The sequence below is a fragment of the Furipterus horrens genome, unplaced genomic scaffold (assembly GCF_987537825.1).
Source record: "Furipterus horrens unplaced genomic scaffold, mFurHor1.1.pri manual_scaffold_17, whole genome shotgun sequence".
In the NCBI taxonomy this organism is placed as follows: Eukaryota; Metazoa; Chordata; class Mammalia; order Chiroptera; family Furipteridae; genus Furipterus; species Furipterus horrens.
The window spans coordinates 39,825,766-39,842,236 of NW_028327187.1; the positions used below are offsets into that span (position 1 = coordinate 39,825,766).

Consider the following 16,471-nt stretch of genomic DNA (forward strand, 5'->3'; position numbering starts at 1 on the left):
CAAATAGTTGGCCAAGGTCAGACATTCCTGTGGTTGTAGAGCAAGGGCCAGAACCCATTCTTCTAACTTCCAACCCGGTACTCTTTCACCCCACCATGTTGCTTCTCACTTAAATATCTCAATTTAGCTTTAGAGAAATAACAGATACAAGTTGAAAGAACAGTAGGTAGGGCAGCAGGCCTGGGGGGCCCTCTGGTGGCCCTGAGAGAATTTCCTTGGCTCTGTGTCACGCAGAGGGTGACCAATTACTATGTACTAAACCCTATATATGCATTATCGCCTGGACACTTCATCACAACCTGGGAGACAGGGAATGTTGGCTAAGGGAAGCTTAGTGTGACCCTTACTGAGTTCCTTCTGCATAGCCTAATTGAGGAAGGGCACTCTCTAAGAAGGCTGGGGTAGCTGCTTCTTCCTTGTGACACTCAAATGAGTATGAAAGGGTCTAGGATCACATGAAACAAAAGCTGCTGCCACTTGCTCCCTGCTTCAGAATTTCTTAGGTCTTCAAGTACCACGGGAGGTTCCCCTTATCCCTAATTTATAGATGTGAACATGGAGATTTAGAAAATAATCTGCCCAGGGATCTACAGAGAGTAAATGATGGAGCAGAGCTTTGAACCCAGGTCTATCTGACCTCATTTGCTCAGAAATAATTTTGAGCTGAGTGTTTGCAGAGGTACATCAAATGGGAGCATAAAAAATTGTATGTTTGTCTTTAGATGCAAGTCATAAAGGCTTTTGTTAAGCAAATTCTGGACACTGTTCAATATGGTGCTACCCTGACATGTCTAAAGCTGCACTGTAGTTATCTGAAAACCTTGTTTATTCTAAACCAATTTCAGCCCCTTCAGTATAAAGGCTAAACCTTTTCCTCTCTTTCTTCCCCAAAACCCTGATCCTCTTTCTTCTTTTAAGCTGGAAAGACATAATTCATGTTCTCGCTAAATTCCTGGAAAAAAGTCAAGCAGGATTTGAATTTGGCTCCCAGGTCTGATGAAGCAAATTTTGTAATTCCAGTGTTGCCAAGAATATGATTGTTGTCAGGCCCAACACACCATTTTCAGATTTATTGCCTTGCAGTGCGTTTCAGTGTTTTAGAGAGTTCCTTTAAGCATATCACTCAGAGATTAGAAACTTCAAATATAGGTGAATCACTTCCAATAGGTAAAATGATCACCAGGTGATGGGTGCCCTTGGAAATACTTTTAATTATTAATGGTATTGTTGTGCTTCCAGCAGAACCATTTGTATATCAGGGATGTTTTTCTGATTTTTTCCCCTTTGGAAACCATGCAGGGGTGCATGAGCACTATAGTCTTATTCAAGCTCTTTCTTTCCCTCTTTTAGGTGAAGCCAAAGCAGGAGGAGGCGAGCCTTCTGCTGGTTTCTGAAGAGAAGAGTAAAACCAAACCAAAAGCAGCTGACCAAAAGAAGCCCAAAAAAGACAGTGCAGGTTGGCATATCTTCACCCTCACCCAAAAGCATGTACTACAAGCTTAACTGCACAGTGCTATGTGACAGGAGCTATATAATGATAATTCGCCAGACTTGTTGTCCTTGGTTTTCAGAGAGATTTCAATTTAAGATGCATACTAATGTGAAATAGGTTTCTCCACTAAACTACTTAATGAATACAATTGTCACTTGCGTGGGATTTAGGTAAAGGTTCGTAACTGAATCCCTAGTTTGTCTAAATGAATTTCCAACCAGAGGTATATTGTGTTTTTCAGTTTCTTTAATATTCTCTAAATCTAATGTACATGCTAAGTTACTTAGTGAGCCCAGATACCTGAGGGCAGCCAATGATTCCCACTTCAGCATTCCCCCTCAGCAACAGAACCAGACAATAATAACAGAATTGGCACAAAACTAGTTTTTTAAAGTTGTTTTTTTCTTCCATTAGAGAAAAAAGGTGGTCATACATGAATAGTGAGACCAGTTCTAATATTCATGGGCAAAGAGGGCTGGGGCAGCTGCAGACAAATGTCCTTGGCAGGCAACATTCATCAGATCCCCAAACAATACCACAGGAGTGAGAATTTCTCTGTGTGTATACATGGATGTTGGCTCCAGCTGATAGAAACCTAATTTCAAACAATACTCGATAAAACAAAATTCTAGTTCCACAAATTAAGTCAAACAGTTATTTCATACTTTTTCCATAAAGGATTTCACATGTGTGTTCACAGATAGGATATTCCTAAACAAAATTTCCCCTGAAAACTAACAATACTGTTGTCAGAGAAGGAGGGAGGGAGAGAGAAAGGGAGAGAGGGAGAGGAAGAGGGAGAAAGACAGAAGAAAAGAAAAAGAGACTGTGGCTCAGTGGATTGAGCATCGGCCTGCGAGCCAAGTGTCACTGGTTCGATTCCCAGTCAGGGCACATTACTAGGTTACACGTCAGGTCCCCAGTTAGGGGCACAAGTGAGAGACAACCATACAGTGATGTTTCTCTCCCTCTCTCCTTTCCCCTCTCTCTAAAAAATAAAAACAAACAAGAAAAAATAAATTATTTTTAAAAAATGTGTTTAAAAAAAGAAAAAGAGAGATGAGTAATCTCTTTTACTTTCTTTTTATCTTTTCTCATATTTATTTTTAATAGTTGTCCCTGTTATGCAGAAGATAGAACTTATTCAGTGTCCATGGGGGCAGATACTGATTGGTTTTCCATATAATGGGAATGGTTTTGAGTGCATCCAGCTATGCTCAGTGCTGCATGTTGTATTTGAAGCCACTAGGTGGAACTAGGGATGCAGTGGAGGATGGGGGAGGGTAAGCAGCTGGGCATTAGGCTGAGTTCCTTCCTAAAAGTATGGAGAGAAGAGGAACATCTAGATAACTGTTGCCTTGTGCTTGACTTGAAGCTTATGGACCACCAAAACAATGCGCTCTTTCTACGAGTTTATTTGTATGCGTGTTACATCAGCTTATTTTAATACAGGAGAGTAGAAAGCAGAAGAAAAGGGGACCATAATTTTACCTCCCAGATAACCTCTGTTGACACCTTGCTACAAAAATAAACCAACACTTGCACATGATATGAAAATTAAGTAGAATTAAGTAGAAAATATAAATACTAATCAGAAAGTAAAGTTTCCCTTTGCCCTGCCTCACTTGGTTTCCTAAGATAAGCATTGCTGCAAGTATAAAAAATGTCTTGATGTTTCTCACCCTAGTAGTGCACCCAGATATTGATATAATGGTGATAAGTCAACCTTGGAACTAGTTTATAAAACTGTATTTCACTAGGATTTTAAAATTTTCAACTGCAGAAAGCTAATAGTGACCAAGTTGCTCTCTGTCTTCTGAATAGCTACTTCATACTAGGGAATACAGTAGCATGTGGGTACCCATTAGTTTGAGGTAAATTGTTCTTATTTAGGAATTCAAAAGCACACATATTTTTCCTTTCCTTATTTCTGTTTGGTACAGGTCCCTTGAGTCAGGAACAGAGCAACGACACTGAGATTTCAAAGACAACAGATGAGGCTTCAAAGACAGATGTTGCTAAGAGTCAGGACTACTCATGGCCAGCATCATATGGAAAAAGAAGTGGCAAAAAAGAATCAAGTGCTTTAGGAAAGAGGGAGAGTAGACCCAGAGGAAAGAGCTCTAAACAATCTAGTGGAGGGCATGGCTTAGGTAGCAGAGCTAGGTCCCCATCTATCGATAATACTGCCAGGAATAGTCGTTTGTGGTGGTTGTCCTTGGAGAAGCAAGTTATGGAGCAGGCCATAGCTCCACGAGCAGAAGCCGCTATTCCTCTGGAGTTGCTTTTGGTTAAAAATGACAAGGAAAGGAGAAAGGGCCGTTTAGACTTTGAAACCAGAAAAGCATCGGTATCACATCCCATACCTAAAGACAAGAAAGAGTCCATGATTAGGCATCCATCACAATACCGTAAAGGTGGGGCTTCTGGAACTAAGTCAGAACCCAGAGCTTCTCTTTTACCAGTGGTGGAAAGCCCCTCTATAACCCAAGAAGATGTCACGTTCTCAATGGCAGGGCAGGTTCAGGGTTGTATGGATCCTTCTCATATCCAGTCAGAAGAGGAAGATGCTTCTAGTTGTGATTCACAAAGTATCAAATTTAAAATGGAGTCAGCTCAAGATATGTCAACTGTCTGCAAAGAGAAGCCTCCTGGAGATGGCCTCCAGGCCTTTACAGCAAACATTTTGGATATGGCAAGTAATTTACCAGAGGGAGGCATTTCTGTAGAGAGGCTGCCTCCCAGAAGCCTTTCCCAGTACTTGGGGAAGCCGAAAGCTGAGAAAGACTCCTCAGATTCAGACAGTACTTCAGAGATGGAAAGGGGTTCTAAGCAGCAGCTGGCTCCTGGATACTATTTCCAGTCCTCAGGGGAGCCCAAAGATAAAAAAGTCTTTTCAGACTCAGAGAGTGCTTCAGAGGAGGGCAATTATTCTTTCCAGTCCTTGGGGAATCTGAAAGGTGATCAAGAAGGCTTCACAGAATCAAGCAGTTTTGTTGGGAAGCTGAGCAGTTCTCATGAGCAGTGGGCTCCTGGTTGTGCATCCCAAGCTTTGGGGGAGCCTAAAGACGAAGTGTCCACAGAATCAAATAGTTATTTTGAAAAATACAGTGATGCTAAGGATTGGAGCAGCTCTGAGGAAGATCTGCCTCTCAGATACCCTTCCCTGGCCTTGGGGAAGCCCAAAGATCGAAAGAAAGTCTCCTCAGTTTCAAAGAACATACCCGAGAAGTGGGATGTTTCTGTGAAGCAGGTTTCTCCCAGACGTCTTCCTCAGCCCTTACTGAGGCCATTTGTTCAGCAACAACTATCTACAGGTTCAATGAATACTTCTTCAGAATGGGTGCCTATGCCTTCCAGGCACCTTTATCAGCCTTGGGTGAAACCTAAATCTAAGCAACAAGCCTCTGCTGGTCCAGAGAGCACTGCTATTGAAGGGAGAAGTTCTATGGGACCTCTGCCTCCTAAACAGTTTGCCCACCCCTTGGTGAACCTGGAAGTTGAACAGAATGTGTTCTTAGGTTCAGAGGGTGCTGAGAAGGTCATTTCAGTGGAGCCACCGGAATATTGTCCCCAATGCTTGACAAGTCCTCAAGCCTCAGAGAACACTACTGGGAATGAAAGCATGTTTTTGGAGCTGCTGCCTCCAAAAACCACTTGCCAGCCCTCAGCGAAGCTTAAATTCCAGCCACAGACTGTTACCCACCACTCAAGGAGCGCTTCTACAGGATGGAGCAGTTCTGCGGAGGTGATGCCTCCAAGATACATCTTCCGCACCAGTGTGAGCAGCGTCTTTAAACAACAACCCTCTGCAGGTCCAAAGAGCATTGCTGTGGAGTGGGGCATTCCTCTGGAGCCACTGCCTCCCAGCATGCCTTCTCAGCCTCTGATGAAACCAGTTGCCCAGCAAAATGTCTCACATTCATTTAGTGATCCTGCAGAGTGGAGCGGTCTTGTGGAGCCAATGCCTCCCACGTCCACTTTCCAGTCCTTGGTGAGCCCTGAATTCGAGCAACAAGCCTCTGCTGGTCCAGAGAGCACTGTGGCTGAGAAGAGCATTTTGGTGGAGCCTCTGCCTTCCAAATTGCCTTCTCAGTCTCTGAGAAAACCAATCTCTGCAGGTCCAGAGAGTGTTGCCATTGAGAAGGACACTTCTACAGAGCCGCTGCCTCCCAAGCATTGGTCCATTGTTAGACATAAAGTTCAGAAAATGTCACCGCGTTTTGAGAATGCTGCCGAGAGGGTCATTTCTGGGACAGCAAAGCCTACTGAGTATCCCATCCACTTCTTACGGTCTAAAGTTCAGGGAACATACTCACATCTAGAGAGCACTGCTGTTGAAGGAGGCACGTCTAAGAAATCGCTACTTCCCAGCTCTCCTTCCAAGTCATTTGTGAAGTATTTGGCACAGCATATCTTTTCAGAGAGCCCTAATAGAGAGCAGCATGTTTATGTGGATCCTCTGGCTTTAAATCAACCTTCCAAATCTTTGCTGAAGCCTAAAGTTGAGCACCAGGTCTCAGGTTGGGAGAGTGCTGATATTGAGAAAGGCATTTCTTTGAAAGTACTGCCTACAAAATGCCCTTTACAGCCCTTGGGAAAGTCTGAAGACCTGAAAGAAGAGAGCACTCCTGTGAAGTGGAGCCATCCTCAAGAGCAACTGCCTCCTAGATACCTTTCCCAGACACGGGGGAAGCTTGAGCACCAGCAAGAAGTCTCAGTTTCTGAGAGGTCTCTTGAAGAATGGAAGTATTCTGAAGAGCAGCTGCCTTCAACATGCCCTTTCCAAGCTGAGGGTGGGGCTGAATTCCAGCCACAGATTTTGTCAACAGGCTCAGTCAGTGTACCTGTAGAGTGGGGCAGTGCTGAGGATCGCCTGCCTCCCAAACACCCTTTTCAGGCTTTTGCAGACCCTGAATATCAGCAACCAATTTATTCAAGTTCCATGAGTGATGCTACTAAGGGAACCATTTTTGAGAGCAATCCTAGCAGCTGTTCCTTACCAAGAGGTCCAGCTTCTCCAAATGAAACTGGAAAACACAGCCAAGGCTCTGAAGAGCTCATTAAGAACATCCCGACTCCTGCTACCAAATCTGTGAAGTTCACTATCACTTCTGCCTTGCCAACATCCATTTCTGGAGACAGTTATCCTCAGGAGGAAGATATTGAGAGTAATGATCAAAAGGCTGGCTATTCAAAGTTATCGACCCGTGAGGCTAATGTTGAAAACCTTTTTGGAGTCCGACTGAAGAGGATCTCTTCCTTGCAGAAGTACAAGAGCAAGGAAGAAGAGCATTTTACCAAGCTTCCTTCAGTCTCCTTGGGCCCAATTTCATCTCCTGTAGGTAGAGAACCACAAATTAGAGGTGCTTCCGAGGGGCTCCTTGGCATCGCAGAGAACCTCACCACAATATCTGATTTTGAAAAGAAGCAACAGAGCGAGCCCAAATCTGACAGCATACTCAAGAAGCAACCTGCTTACAAGATCCCAGGTAAGACTACCTTTAGATACCAAATGGAGGGAAGAACTGGAAATCTGTCTTTAATAGGAAGAAGTCTGTTCTAGCCTTGCCTGCTGAATTGTTCCTTTGATATGGCTGGCTTGTTGATTTAGGGGCAAGATAGTGCTCCATTCTATCTATATTAATGGATTCTCTAATGGACACATGATCATTTTCCCATTACCTCTTCCCACCTGTACACCTTACATTTAAGTGGAATTTTATGCTTTTCTCAAAAACACTTGTACATGTATAACATTATACTTCTCCCAACACCATGTGGATTTTTAAAGCCAGCTCACTAATAGAGCACTATGTTCAGACTCTCAGTTTGAAAGCTTCATTTTCTGTGTTTGTTCTTCCATAGCTTCTTCGCTCAAATGAAATGTTTAAGAATCCAGAGCTAGGTGATCTTTTGAGCACTAATCTCTTACAAAAGTCTTTGCAATTTTCACACCACCACATAGTCTTGTATATGCCTATAACCACACCCATGCACCCCCATACTTGCACGAGGAACTATGAAGTAATGTACTGTAAGCATTTCCTTGGAGTTAGAGGAATGACATCAATTGCCTGAGCCTCTGGCTTCCTAAGAAATTTTCCAGCCCACCTGGAAACTATTGTCCTATAATTATTTGGAGATAGAAGAGGGATGGACAAGGGAGGGAAAGGGACCAGTAAGAGGACAGTATGCGAACTTTGAAATACAACTTCTTATCTACCCAGGGAACTCCTGCATTGCCAGGTTGTGGGGACGGCACAAAAGAAGGAGGCCCTTCCTTCTCTATGTGATATCTATTTATTTTTATTTGACAATTCACAAGGATCCCATTGGGACTATATTGTGGGTTTGGCCCCAGCCAGGCTCAAGACTCTGCCTGCTTTGCTTCAGTTCTAACTCCTTGAATTCTTTTCTCAGGAAAGGCTCCTGGTCAACAGTCAGATTACATCACCCCAGAGCCAGCTTGGATAACCATGGCAAAGCTGAAGCAGAGGAATTTCCAGATTGTGCTTCCTATGAGAAAGCCGAGAACCAGACATAGACCTGGACCAAAGATTGACACTATATTGGTTGGATGTGAGGTAGGACCTGGGGTAGCCCACAAAATGCTCCAAAAAGTTTCTGGAAGGAATTGATTAAGCTTGTATTAGGAACTTTGCCAGACATGTAGCTCCCCACTTCTTTGGCTGCATTAATCAAAGCAGGGGGACTCTTCAGGGGAAGACTTCCTTTGTACTGAAACAAACGTGTCCCACTTTGTGCTCTTAAAGGGTGTGTGAAAGTAATGATTATGAGAGGATTCTGTAAATCAAATCCTGTCCTAAATATTCTAGAAGAGGATTCCATGAAATTGGTTATGAAATAAGGATTAAGTCATAAAAACCCTTAAAGGTAACCACTGGGATGACAGTTGAGTAACTATCCTTAACAGAATTTTATGCCTATAAGCATATGTATGTATAAACTCTTAATTTATACCAGTTGTGGAGAGATTAATCTTGAAAAGCTTAAACTGTACAATTTTGAAAAGACCTATAGTTATAGTATTTTCTAATGCCAGGAGTGCAAGTCAGATGTCAACAAGTTTTGCTAAGTAGAAATCCTATGGAACTCCAATTAATTGATAAGATTTCTTTGTAACTACCACATTCTGTTAGCTTGCAGTTAATTGCTAGGTGAAAGGTTGTTCTCAAGTTAAGTAATTCTCATGTTAACTTGTTTACACTATTCATATGATTAGGCAACCTTTTCTTCCAGATCTGAAAAGTGGTAAACTTGAACCAGCTTAGGTTTTGTGAACCTAAATTCTGAACTAGGGTGCTCTTGGTGCCATTTCTTTCATTTTCTATCTCTTTCCTTTTGATTAATGTTGAACCATAATACCCAGGACAGGGTTTACACCTTGTGATCTTATGAGTAAGTAATTTGCTATTTTCATGTTAGGACTTACAAACTTCCTGTTTTCATTGCTGTATTAAAGGGAGAAGGCTGTCTACCTCAAAACCAACAAAGAGAGATTGTCACTTCCAATGCCAATAGAGAGGAGGAGATTGCACAGATGGCACTGCCGACATCTACCAGTGCAGGTAAAAAAACCAAACAAACAAAAACCACACCCCAGCAGTCACCCCCAAATAGCCCTGGCAGAATGCTGTGAAACTTTTGCAAATTTCAAGCCCAGACAATATGTCTTCCCCTGACTCCAAATCAGCTTCATGGTTCTCTCATGGCTCTTCCATTAGATACAGATATTAGCTTGTTTTAGGAAAATCAAATCATCATGACTACTATAAGTCCAGTGCATAACTTCCAGATTAGCTTCCAGTCTTTTACCCCATCGAGGTAGGTGCAATTGTGTAGGCACAAAATTGTGATCATTTACTAAAGCGTTCCTGAGGCTAGTATTCAAGAGGAAAGAATCAAGCTACTTTCCAGTTCATAGTGAAGCAGTGTTTTCTCACCTTCCATATTCGCAATGAAACTGTTAAGAATAATCCACTATAAAGACCCAATGGTATTGAATTTTTTAAAACTATTTAAAAGACTTGTTTCAGCCCCTATGTATTCTGAGCAGGGTCATGAGAGATGGGAAAATGTTGAAAGCTGAAAAAAAAATTATACTGGCATAGAATAGGACATGATTTCATCAGTGGTTATATGCCAGAGGGATTTTTTTTTCCAGCAGGAGCAGGGGGCAGGGAGGATGGATTTATAATGAACCATCTTTGTCCTTTCCCTCAGTCCCCCTAACGAAGAAATTAGGCCATGAAATAGCAGCCCCTGACCTGCTCATAGCTCTTGATAGTCTCATGGGCACTATACTCTTGTCAAGTGGTTCTCAACTCACTGTGCATTAGAATCAGCTGGTGAGCTTTCAAAAAATTACAGGTGGTCCTGGATCCATGGCTAGATATCCTAATTCAGTTAATTTAGGAAATTGCAAGGGACTTGATATTTTAACAAAGAACTCTAGGTAATTCTAATGTGTAACCAGGGTTGAGAACCACTGGTTGAATCTAAGCTACTAAGTCAATCAGCCATAAAACAGGAGGTGGGAAGGAGTAGAATTGGGGAATAGGGAGGTAGTCTGCTTGGTCAGAGTAGTTGGTACAGTTATTTAGCATAGACTTTGACTGGATGGAGTTATGTTGTCAGCATTCATGTCACACATCATCATGGATTACCAAAACAAAAATAATAAGTTATTTGAAATTTTAAAAAGTGAATCGATACCATACAATATGATTTCTCAATTCAGTAATAACCACCCAACATTGGCAGTTATAGCTGTAAGCATTTTCTCTCAGACCTTCTCTTGTCCAGGTCCCTGTGGCCATAGCCATACCACTCATGGCATTGTCCATGCACTGAGTTTTAGAAACCAGAATAAACATGAAAGAAGGAAAATTTTTATTGCATTCCAAAAACATGGCTCAGTACCTCTAAGGCTTCTCCACCTCTTCTGGGGCTTTTTACTCATTGTGTCATTTTCTGTGGTTCCAGTAGAATATGAAAATGAGAAGATACTGCAAGTGCCTGCCATGAGAAAAGAAACCAGACAATCTTCAGCTCAACCAGCCATGTTCCAAGAGCCAGTCGAGCCAGTCTGGCTCTCCATGGCCAAGAAGAAAGCCAAAGCATGGAGCCATATAACAGAAACCATGAATTAAATAGATCCTTGGTGGAACATCAGCATTTCAAATGATATTTTCTAAGAGCTGTTTTAATTCCATGTACTGCTTTATTTGCTGTTAACTATTTGTAGTAAGCAAAAGAGCCTTAAAATGCAAAGTGTCTTCAGTATACCTTTCACTGTGTCTGTCTCTGCCACCTTGGGGTTACTTTTCTTAAACAGAAATGCAGAGAAAGACATAACTGTGCCTTTTAAGTTCTGAGTGGAGTGTTGCTTCATGCAAAAAAGAATTAGAGGAGCCAGAGCTAATTAAAACACTAGTTTAGTTTTGCTGATGCTATAACATTACATTGTATAATCATATGCTGGATTTTGCATTTTGTCTATATAACATCTTTTGCTCTCAATACTGTATCTTTCCTTTTTTGATAATGCTAGGTTTTTTATTGATTGCATTTGATTTCCTTTGTATTCTTATAGTGAATAGTTAATTAAGGTAGGTGCCCTTTACCCAGGTAACCCTGTAGATTAGTTGATATACCTTTTTCCCCTTTTCCTCTGAGTGAACCACTATTATGTTATTCTCAATCTAAGAACTCTCCATTGACAATTTCTTTTCCAGTTAATAACAAAACTTTGTTTTTAAGTAGAGGTTAAGTTTTTTAATGCTTAGAAGCACATTTTGACAAGTTTTCAGCTTTTTGCATTCTTGATTTTGGCTGTATGCAAAGCAAATAAACTCAATAAAGCATGTTCTGTAGTCCGTCTCTGTCTGTCCCATGGGGGTGGAAATCAAGTATAATATCAACAGTTCAGACAGGAGAAGCAAAATTATCTTTAAGAGCTTGTGTGCAGCATGAATAAGTTGTGCCTGACTGAGCTGATGGCCTCCAGTTGGGTGTTTGTACAGGGGAGAGTGGAATTAAAGAGGAGGTTCTCATCTGTGTAAACACATGGGGAGCAAAGAGACTGGTAGGAGAGAATGCTGATGGGGATGAGTAGGGGAGGCAAGATGGTGGTTGTTATATTCTAGCCTGGCCCAGGAACTGGGTCCAAGCTCTATAGCAATATGGGCTATTGAAACAAACCATTATCAAAAGGAAAGGGCTCTGTGCTTAGTTAACAAAGCGTAACATGGAGTGAGCAAGGGGAAGTGGTGATAGATCAGATATTTAACCTGACCCTCCTGTAGCATTTGTAAAATTTGTGGGGTTCAGAAAGAGTTCAATTAGGGAGCCACATATCCATGTGTATAAAAATATTTGAAATATTTGAAACTAATAAACCATTAAATAAGGGTAAGGTATATATTCTTTCATGAGAAACATACTTTCGCAACTACCTGAAAGTCCAGGTTGGGATTTAGAATTGTCAGTCTTCTAAATTCTGCTCCAACAGTGAGGGAAGAGCTGTTCCCCTCTCACCACCACCCCGCCCAGTTCCTGGACAAGGCCCCATCCCCTGTCCCATCCCTCAGGCCTGGGCGTACAGACCCCAGCCGTGTAGTCAGCCCTCCCAAGGAGAGCCCCAGCAGGAGCACACAGGCCCTGGCAGCAGGCTTGGGGGCTGCTCAGGGGTGCTAGGCACCTGGAGCATGGGCTAGCAGGGGCACACGCCTTGTCCGGCGGGCTAGGCTCCTCCTGGCCCCTTAGGGATGGGCATGGCTGGAAGAGAACAAAGTGGGGCCTGTAACGCCTGGAGCTCAGGACAGGGATCCCTTTTGCCTGGGTCTAAAAGCAAAACTATAGTATCAACTTTTACAATGTAAACACTGAAAAATCGGAACCATTTGAAGGTGCTCAAATCATACAACTTGGCCTGCTCTTTCAGTTCAAATAATGGTGAAAAGGAGCCTTTTTGTCTCTGTCTCACCATGTGATTCTAGTCATGTGATGCTACATGAAGTACATTTTAAAATGTCAACATTGGTGACCAAAAAAGGAATGTGGGAGTGTTGAGCTTCCTTCACTTTAATAAACAGTAAGTACCTACTAAGGAAAACTTGTTGCCTAGGGGTGTAGGAAAGAAAGATATATAAATAAAACCCTTCAAGTTTCCAACCGTTCAGACGTTCAAGCCAGGGGTTGGTGTTATGGACATTACATATACGTGTGTGTGTGTGTGTGTAATATTCATAAGGATATGAGATGTGCTACCACAGAATACCGCATGAGGGAAGGTATCAGTGCTACCAAGGAGGCACTTAGGAAGCCTTAACTAAATGCAGAAATGAGGCTGTCTAGTCTCAAACCCCTTTCCCCTTATTTGATCCTTTCCTCAGGTCACCTATGACTTTATCTTTTTTTCCTTGAGCAGATTTCAGAGATTAAGTTCATTCTCTCCTTTTCCTCTTATTTTCCTAATCACTTATGTTTCAGATCTATACAAAATTATAGAGAATACTGTTATAAACATCAATTTACCCACCACCCAGCATATGAAATGTAACATTACACATGCGAGCCAAGTGTCACTGGTTCGATTCCCAGTCAGGGTACATGACTAGGTTGCACGTCAGGTCCCCAGTTGGGGGCACGAGTGAGAGGCAACCACACAGTGATATTTCTCTCCCTCTCTTTCTCCTTTCCCGTCTCTCTAAAAATAAACAAACAAACAAATAAATTATTTTTAAAAAATTATCTTATTAGAAAAAAAAAGAAATGTAACATTACAAATATAGCTGAAAGCCACAGTGGAGCCCTCCCCAATAAAATTCCCCTTCTCTTTCTTTTCCCAAAAGGTAACCACCATCCTAAATGTGTTTCTCTATCCAAGCATGTGTTTCTGTATGGTACCTTTGTATATACACTTTTACATGCATGGCTTATTCTATTTGTATCTACAGCCAACAGACGGTGATCATTTTGCATGTTTTTTAGACTTCATACATGTGGTATTGTCTGCATCCTTCTGGAACAAGAGTTTTCCCTTATGCATTTTTTTTGCTTCCATCACCCACTCTAAGCCCCTGTGCCTCTCAGCCCCTGTGAGTTCTGGTCTCCTCCCCAGTCCAGACATTGCCATCCTGTTCAGTTTACCTGCAACAGTCCCAAGCCATTGAGTTAAGCCTGGTCCTAACATGGGTGAGTCTCAGCTTCCTTCCCTGTGGCTTTACACTAGTGCTTCTCAAACCTGAGCTGCATCAGAATCCCCTTGAGGGTTTGTTAAAATACAGGTTGCTGGGCCCACCCTCAGAGCTTCTGACTGAGTAGGTCTTGGTGGAGCCTAAGAATACCTGGGTGATTATGCTGATGATGCTGTTTTAGGGACCGAACTTTGAGAACCACTGCTCCAAATCAATGGCAGCCCAGGATCAGCAGCACCATCTGGCATCCAGGCAAGCTGGGCCTATGAGGTTTCCTTTGAAACTGTGCTCTAGAGCCTCTCTGTCTAGCAGACATACAATGCAAGTCACGGAGTAAGTTTGTTTTCTAGTAGCTACATCAAAAAAGACACAGGCAAAATTAATTTTAATAGTATATTTTAACTCAATATATTGTCATCTAAACAGGCAATCAGTATACACTTTATTAGTGAGACAGGTAACATTTTTTATAATTACAGCACATCTCAAATCAGACTGTATTTCAAGTGGCTAGTGACTAACAGGGGACAGTGCAGCTCTAAATGCTTAATGTCCATCTGTAATTTACAAAAAATTGTTAAAATTGACACTTTATTTTGGGCTGCCATAAAATAATTTAAAATAGGCTTACAAAATGGTGGAAAATGATACTTTTCAAAACAAAGAGGTAAGAGAGAGATTTGAGTCAGGATTATTTATCTAAATAAAATCTGCCTGCATTTCAGTTTATTAATGAAAACAAACTTATTTTTAACTAAAACAAATGCTGTCAAACATATCTATAAAAAGAAGCTAGATATCATTGGGTAACATTTTTTGGGTGATGAACTTTGGAATGATATCAGTGTTTAATAAAACCCCCATGGACTTCTTACAAGCATAGAAAGAGTGAACAACGGGGTCTTTCTTCTTTCTCCATCTTTTTTCTATTCTTCCAAGCTGCAGGATGAAATGAGAGAATATTAGCAATTGCACAGCATTAAGCAGCTCCAATGACTTTCTAAATCTAGGGAAATAGTCCTATGTGTATCTGCTGCATTTGTGTGCTGTATCTCAGCAAGCAGAAAAGAACAACATGTTTCCCTCTTGTAACCTGCTGTGCAGAACATCAGGCCTGTCTGAAAGATCCATTGAGACATTTGGTCCACACTAAAAGGTCCTTGATATTTGGTCCTATGCAAAATGTCCATGCTTACAAAACATGCTGGGTTCAAATAACCCATAATGTTTATTTACACTTCTGGTTTACAGGATTTATACATAAAAAATACCATCATGTTTTACTGGTCCAATAATTATATTGTGGCTGTACTGCCAGTAATAACCCTTCTTGCCTTGGTAGCCTACCTGGCAATGGCACATGGGGTTAGGTAGGTGAGCCAGGGTTCAAATCTTGCAGAAGAGCGGAATTTAAATATCAAGGACCTTTTGGCGTGGACCAGATGTCTCCATGGATGTTTCGGACAGAACCAAATGTCTGCTCATCATAACCTGCACCCTCGGATATAGGGTGCTCCTGTAACCCATGGCTGCAATCATGTGATCAGACCATCCTTGTCTGTTGCCTAACACCATAAATTTTTACTTCTTGGGAGACCATCCTGGGATTTAAATTAATCTCTCGACCTTAAAAGCCTGTGCTCACTCCAAAAATGATACTCCCTTACCCTCCCAAGCCCTCAGTTTCTATACCTCTCATACGAGAGGTTGTTATGATAAAATACACAGTTGTGAAAGAGCAAAAAAAGAGAAAATGTTAATCACTGAAATATACTCAAAGATGAACCTTGAGACTTAATCACCAATTCAGTGATAAACAATAATTATACTATGACTACGTTTCTTTTGACTGTCACATAAAATACAGAAATCTACAACTAAACCAATGTTTAGGCATTTGTCATTAAATGTGGTCCTTCTTGAAATTCCTAACTTTTTGCTATCTGTAAGTAGTCCTTGTCTCCTTCCTAGCTGGTACAGGAGACCGCATTTCTGCGGCCAAGTAATGAAGACCCAGACAGTGCACAGCCCAGCTACTTCAGCTGCTGCGTCTAGTAACTTTTCTAAATGAATACTGGTCTTAGGTACTGATGCAGTTACCATTTGTTAGTGGTCTTTAGAGCTAGAGCACAGAAGATCTCATAAGACTGATGAGGTGCCATGAAGTGCATTTCAGTATGCAATGCATTTTAGATGAACATGAGTACTCTATTAACATTCTAAGTAAATAAAATGGCATCTTAAAACTAATTTTGAACACATTTCTTCCCTAATTAATTTACTGGGAGAATTAAAAAAAAAAAAAAAAAAAGCTATCAGTAACCGGTGATATTCAAAGCTGCACGCAGATACCTGGATTCTCCGGGCCCGCTCTCCGCTGGATCCTCATCCCCTTCTGGTCCTTCTTGTTTCTTGTTAAACTCCTCCTTTTCTCCCTTAGTCTCAGCATCTTGGGCCTCTTCCTCGGAGTTTTCATACTGGTATTTAGTTGTTTCTTTATTAAGGAATAAGACAGTCTTTAGGACCAGACATTCACAGAAAAAAATCCCAATTCATGACGAATGGGGACAAGTAGCACTCCAGCCTCTGGCCACGCAGGAGGATGGAAGTAACTAGGAATAGCAGCCAGGCACCTTCCTACCGGTTGATACAACACTCCCACGGCCCTCACATTTCTGCTACTTGATCGTTTTTACAGTGACATTATTCTTCCAGTTCAGCTGTGCTGCTGGTGACTTCTGGCCCTTCAGAGAAG

General features: G+C 41.7%; 2 protein-coding genes across 2 annotated transcripts in view; one reads left to right on the forward strand and one right to left on the reverse strand.

The window, feature by feature from the left end:
• The window catches only part of KIAA1210 (KIAA1210 ortholog), a 29,234-nt gene extending 18,566 nt beyond the window's left edge, over positions 1-10,668 (forward strand). The window contains exons 7-12 of the mRNA XM_090264044.1: positions 1,351-1,456; positions 3,436-4,334; positions 4,416-6,984; positions 7,916-8,079; positions 8,979-9,084; positions 10,502-10,668. Of these exons, the coding sequence (XP_090120170.1) occupies positions 1,351-1,456; positions 3,436-4,334; positions 4,416-6,984; positions 7,916-8,079; positions 8,979-9,084; positions 10,502-10,668 (4,011 nt within the window). The remainder of the gene's footprint in view (positions 1-1,350; positions 1,457-3,435; positions 4,335-4,415; positions 6,985-7,915; positions 8,080-8,978; positions 9,085-10,501) is intronic.
• A 3,682-nt stretch (positions 10,669-14,350) lies between these two features.
• Positions 14,351-16,471, reverse strand: part of LONRF3 (LON peptidase N-terminal domain and ring finger 3) — a 76,403-nt gene continuing 74,282 nt past the window's right edge. The window contains exons 11-12 of the mRNA XM_090264785.1: positions 16,069-16,210; positions 14,351-14,655 (exon numbers count right to left, since the gene is read on the reverse strand). Of these exons, the coding sequence (XP_090120911.1) occupies positions 14,588-14,655; positions 16,069-16,210 (210 nt within the window). The 3' untranslated portion in view covers positions 14,351-14,587. The remainder of the gene's footprint in view (positions 14,656-16,068; positions 16,211-16,471) is intronic.